At 34.8% G+C, this 6,530-nt stretch overlaps 1 protein-coding gene across 1 annotated transcript in view; it reads right to left on the reverse strand.

The window, feature by feature from the left end:
* Nucleotides 1–4,796: 4,796 nt before the first annotated feature.
* Nucleotides 4,797–6,530, reverse strand: part of PTBP3 (polypyrimidine tract binding protein 3) — a 57,271-nt gene continuing 55,537 nt past the window's right edge. The window contains exons 11-12 of the mRNA XM_014585474.2: nucleotides 5,435–5,512; nucleotides 4,797–5,286 (exon numbers count right to left, since the gene is read on the reverse strand). Of these exons, the coding sequence (XP_014440960.1) occupies nucleotides 5,154–5,286; nucleotides 5,435–5,512 (211 nt within the window). The 3' untranslated portion in view covers nucleotides 4,797–5,153. The remainder of the gene's footprint in view (nucleotides 5,287–5,434; nucleotides 5,513–6,530) is intronic.

Below are 6,530 nucleotides of genomic sequence, written 5' to 3' on the forward strand. Positions count from 1 at the left end.
ATGGCTCCAAGTGCATACCAGTCCTATAGGGAAGCCAAAAATTGAACTAAACTGGTCAAAGTATTCCAACTCTAGTTTGGCACTGTACATCTGAAAGAGACAGAGACAGAGGGAGAAAGAGAACGCACATAGAGTTTCCATGCACCTGAGAAAGTGTGCAAGGAAGCATGCTAACATGCACTTGCCCTGAAGAGAGAGTACTACAGAAAAAGGTGTACAGTGGGAAGACTAGAAAGCTCATTGCTCCTCAATGAGAAGTAGTCCTCAATAAAGAGAGGCAGCAGATTTTGGTTTTTGACTTTGAAATTTGTCGGACTATGTGCTTACTGCTCAGTAGCTATGACAAGTTAAATAGCTATGAAGAAGAAAAAGAAAGTACGACATCATTGGAATTACAGTTAAGACAAAGGGTAACCCAAAGTACAGACAAGAACACGGAAAAATTTTAAGAGAGTACAGCTGTCATGACATTTATTAAAAGGCATGCTACAATGCTATATTTGTTAGGAAAAGAGATTAGAGATATCAAGTAATAGTCAGCAAATATACAAACTGGAACGAAATGGAATATACTGTAGTGTACAGAAGTTTGAATTAACCATGCACTACGCATTTAGAAAATATGTTTTTTAATATTTATCTTCTCTTTGCATTTATAACATAATTCACTTCAACAATCACAGAATCCTTTCTTCCAATGCCGCAAACTGTTACAAATCAAAGCTGGTACTGCTGCTTATCAAAATATACAAGACAATTGATGTTTTATATAAAACCACTTTATATGTTAACTTGTTCCCAAAAACCTTTTTTTTCTTTTTTGGCCCAGTTAAAAAAAATGTTGTTACAAATATTTACAGCATTTTCTTCTGTTAGATGAACATTCTTACAAACTGAAAAAGGGAATTTTTATGAACAGACCACACAAAACATGAGACAACATCAGAGGCTCCTAGCTGTGCTATATATTTTTTTCTTAAATACAGTACTGAAAATGCCCATCAAACACTTGCCATTCTAATCCATTCTGTTCACATTTAAACTCCCATTTTCTCTAAGTAGTCTATTCACCAAGAGAAAAAAGTAAGTAAAGGCCGCTTTACACTGGGTCTTCTTTCAGAAAAAGGAGCTTGGGGGAAAATGTTTCACAGAGAGGAGTTAAAACCAGAACAGTCAGTCTTTGGTCAGAGCAATGAGGTGACATTTTAATGCAAAACTTTGCTTAGTCAGCAATCTATAATTAGTACTTCCTGGATGTAGGATAAATTTTCAAAAGATCTGGATAACAATGGTAAGGAGGGAAAAAAGGCCAGAGTATGATTTTTAACGACATAAAAAATAACTATTTAAATATTTGTTATACTACTAGTACATAGATCCAAGGACTGAAAATACACAACAAAAAAGCAACCTGTTGACACTGCTGACATGAGCTTGCCACAGCGGTGTGCTGTCATGGCTATCACCCCCACGCGGTCACTGGGCTAGACACACCTTCCTGCTCTCCTCTCTGGAACATATGCCTCATTTAAAAAACTAAATTGACTACCACAAAGAGTTACAGCAGCTGTTCTTGGACCTGCACAATGCTTTATAATGAATATTACGTGATAAAGGCAAAAGTGTAACCGAGACTTGATTTATACAGTTACAAGTCTTTGCTTATACGAACAGTTTGTGGGACATTCCTTTAAAACTATATAGTACATATTTCCTGAAAACCAGAATACTGATACTACCTTAGTCTCAAATAGGAAGAAAAGGTCAATTAAGACTACTGAAGAAGGCACATAAACTTTGGTCCTGTTTTGTCTCCCTCTACAAAACCCCCAAAATAAGATTTCAGTAATTTTCTATTTTAAAACCATTCACAACTAGCTGTTAGAATTTGCTCTGGAAAAAAAAGACTGCAAATAGTCCTGTAGTTAACAACACAACTCTTCTAAAAGACAGCTGAATGATATTTTAAAATGTTGTGCAATCTAAATTGTATTTCTTTTAACACAATGGAGTGTTTTAAGTCTGGCAGTTTTATTCTTGTTAACAGATCAAGACAAAGGAAAAGCTAAGAAAAATGTTTCAAACATAGCATGCTGTCACTTTTTGGTTTTAAAAATAGCAGTACACATTAGGGTTTCGAAGAGACAGGCTGACAGTTTGGCAAACTCGGGGGTTTTTAAGTGACTGGTGGGGGAAAAACATACTTCTGAGTTCATAATTTTTGCCCAAAGTTATTGAGAATAGAAGAGAAACTGCAAGAGACAATATACTCAATATATAAACATTGACAATATGTAAAAATGACAACATGGAGATATAGGAAAATTTCTCTGAAATGGAACAGAGACATTCATAAGAACTATTTTGCCACCTGAAAGCAGAGCCTGTAATCACTGCACTATGTAAAGTCAAAGGCCTTTTTCCCATCAGAAATTAAAAGGTGGAAATTGTGTCTCTTAAAACCATGAGTTCTGCGACTTTCAATAACAAAGTTAAAACATTATTTCTAATAACCAATTGTATTATTTAAAAATTTATGGCATTTTATAGGAGCTATTTGGTCATTTCTCTGTACCTTGCACAAAACATTTTACTTCTACGCAAGTTATTCAAGCCAGAATGTAAAAGACTTTGATTTGGCATAGATGGCTACTGCTGAACATGTACTGCTATTTTTAAAGTCCTGAATACATATGCTTTGTGTACAAGACACCCTGAAAAGTGGTAAGATGATACTTAAGTAAATAAACATAAAAACAGTATACTTCGATAGATTGACAACAAAAATAAACCACTTGTTAGAAGGTATCAAATAAACGCACACCAACACAAAAATACACAGATATAGTTTTTCCTCCACCCTGAAATTGTTAAACCGTTTTACAAAAACTATGCCAACACAAATACTGTAGACCTCTATAATTCAAACAGTAAACAGCTCAACATGGACAACATCCATTTACTACGGCTAATTTTAGACACAACTGATAGTTCCAAACATGCTATTTTTAAGACATGAACACCCCCCTTTTCTAAATCTTAATTTGGTTCATTTTCTTTGTCAATAAATTAAAATGTATGTAATGTGCGTATGTATATACATTAGAAGAATGTATCATGTATATACACTTACCTACACACATACACATGTGTGCACACTTGTGCACATACACACACATATCTACATAAATCCCTGAAAAGGATTCAAATGTTCTCTCTCGGATATAATGGCCATTCCCTACTTCAAAATTACATTCAACACCAGATCTCCCTTCTGCTATAAGTAACTTTTGCTACACTTACGCTGAATGTTATAAAAATAATGAATTAATAAATTACACAGCAATTCCTAACTTGAAACAAATCAAATAATCCAATTTAGCATGCCACTGAAACTTTAACAGTGCCTGTATGAAAGAAAAAAAAAAGAGCGAGTTTTAGGAGGTTTCTCAAAGACCCAAGACCCCAACTCAGTGTTTAGGTAAAAACGTCTTTCAAATACAACTATGTAAATGATTATTATCTATCCAGGCAATTCTGAATATATCCATTTGGAAGTTCTCCATTGGTATCTTCCTTCCTATTCTACCAACTAACTTCCTCAGGGTTGAGTGAATCCTGTTTCTTAAACAACTGTAATATCTCTTATAGTTTCTATTTTCTGGTATAATTTCTTTCTGCAAAAACTTCTCTATGCTCCAATTACTATCTGGAACATAGTAAAACGATTGAGATGTCCCCTTAAAAGTAGAAATGAGCCATTTTCAGATTCTTAAAAGTGTAAAAAAGAAAAAAAAAAGGATGGACAAAAATGATCTTTTTAATAAATCCTGTTTTAAAAATACCTGATTTAAACATTGAAGGAATAATTAACAAAAGCAACATTTGTTAATAAAAAGAAACAATTTTATATTATACAATCAATGAAGTAACATTAAAATGTATTCTTACATTCAACCAAAAAGAGAGAGAGGGTCAAAGTATTAGAAATAACCCACCTTCTCACACTCCAAGTATGTGGACACTCAATCACAAAGTTACATCAACAAAGAAGCAAATTCTAACTTGAGCACTGAGAAACAAGTAATCCTGAGACAAATTCTGATAGGTGATAAAATGAAACTGAGATTGCATTCTACAGTCCCAATAACTGGCAATAATCGCTATCAGTCACAAAGTAAAGAGGCCTACAGGTGTGCACTGAGATACTCCCAAGAACCATTCACCCTTCCCCACCCCATCTCTCTGCACCAAAGCACCAAAAATTTGAATAGAAACTATTACTTATTGAAAAATCACTTAAAATTGCCATGAAAAACTTCAAAATCCTTACCAAAACAGGAAAAAAAAAAAAAGAACAAAAAACGCTCACCAAGCCCACAATATACTTTTCAAGATATTTAGATAACTCTAACCTATTGTATCTTAAGCACATAATAAGGCACGTAATAAGAAATTAAGTAAATACACAGTAATTCTGAATAAGTATTAGAGATTATAGTGGTACAAAAAACCCTTGAGATTAATATTTTTCTAAAAGAAGACCTTACCAAAAATAACTTTTAAAAAATCTGTCAAACCATATAAAGAAATCAATGAAAAAAAACCATGCAGTTTGTAAATCTGCTTCCAATACAACTCAGTGTACTTATGTATATTAACAATCAATATATGGCAAATATTTGAACTGATTTATAAGTGAACATAATTTCCTACAGGAATTCCCTACTTGGTCATCATTTATATATAATAATAAAGGAATTGAGAAGTCCATATTTTAAAAATTTTTCCAAGTACAGAGGAGTTTAGAAATGTTGTATAAGGCTGATTTGGACTCTAACTAAAAGGAAGCTTACCCTCTTGAAATCTAATTTATATAGGGAATCAAATTATTGAAAACAATTTTTTCCTGAAGGTTATTGTCAAAGAAACCACAGTACAAAGGAAAAACAAACCTTTGATCACATACTGCAAGGGGGAGAAAAATGAAAAAAACTAAAATAAAAGAACATCCCTTGATTTTGTAAATACACTTGAATATCAAAGAAATTTGTGTGAAAGAGGCAGAAAAGTGGTCTTGAACTATTTCAGTCTATGTCTGAACGTTTTACTGAAATCATGGTCCAATTTTAGAAGAAAATTTCACAGAAAAGTCAGATTGTAGATTTAGAGAAAGAAACTCTGAGGTGGTGATTCTCTCCAAGGTCATGGTTATGAAGCTCAATGAGAGCCTGGATCGCTTCTTCCACAGATCCCAGCTGGATGAGTGCCATTTTGCGATCTTTCCTGAAAATGGTGTTAAGACACATTATTTAGAAGGAATTTTGTTTCAAACTCCTCCCACTCCCCAAGAATACTTCAATCAATAATCTTTTAAAAAATCTACATACTATATTAAATAATGTTATTGTATTACTTGAAAGCAAAAACTTACTGAAAGAATTTAAAAGCCTTCACAGAACATCCAGCTTCTATGAAAAGATTCTTCAGATCATCCACTGTGACAGAAGGGCTGTGAAAACATCAGAAAACCAACTATCTTTAGTTCCAATACGTAATTTGTTTTCTTTTTAAGTTTTTTGCCAGAGGGTCTGTGTGCTTGCTGCAGGGAGAGGGTGGGTAAGAAAAGTGAAAACACGCAGCCCATGGGGAATGATCATGCTGCAATCCCTTCTGCTTCATTTCTCCTCTCAGGATTTTGGGTGCATGCACACACGTTGCCAGTATGGGCTGTTGGGATGCAACCACCTTAACCGCCACGCTGCCAGCTGCCCCCGCCCCCCAGCTCCAATTCATAAACGAAGCAAAGATTAACTCTTGCAATCAACAAGTATCTACAGTATTTTATATTGCAAATAGAATTACTACGCCATGTAATGAAATCATGGCTTGAAAGTACCTTGAAAGATGTTCATAAAGGACAAACACGTGACTTAAAATCAAGAGATTTTTGTCTCAATCTCTGCAGAAGACATAGGCAAGTTGATAAAGGGCACGAAAATCTTTCTATACTTAGCCTTACAGAGTGATTAAGAGTCATATCACTGGCTTCAGTATCTCCAAATACTGTCTCTTTCTTTATATTCCTTAAGATTTTGCTATAGGGCATGTACCCTCGCTGGAGAGAGACAGAAGTGAGGGAGGGAGAAAAAGAGAGAAAGTGAGAAAACATACCCCCTATCTTAGAATTGCCATGGTGAAATTCCTTTTTTTTCCAATTCTCTGATTTTTTGTGATTTGGGGGGCACACGTACATGTGGCCCTGCATTTCTCAAGCCACCGGATCCAGGACTCAAACTGTACAGTCTTTCATGTGGGATTCAGTCACATTAACTACCATGCAACCACGGGGCCCACAGTCTAGGCTTTTTGTTAAGCAACTCTCCACTTTCCTACCTGGCATAAGGTTTGATTCGTTGCTCAATTCAGACTTAAGATATCTCCACACAGCTTAACAGAAGACAAGTAGATAAGCTAGCTATTTTGCATGCTTTTTTTTTTTTGGGGGGGGGGGTTTACTATATGGCCAA

Source organism: Tupaia chinensis, unplaced genomic scaffold (genome assembly GCF_000334495.1).
Source record: "Tupaia chinensis unplaced genomic scaffold, TupChi_1.0 Scaffold000081_1, whole genome shotgun sequence".
In the NCBI taxonomy this organism is placed as follows: domain Eukaryota; kingdom Metazoa; phylum Chordata; class Mammalia; order Scandentia; family Tupaiidae; genus Tupaia; species Tupaia belangeri.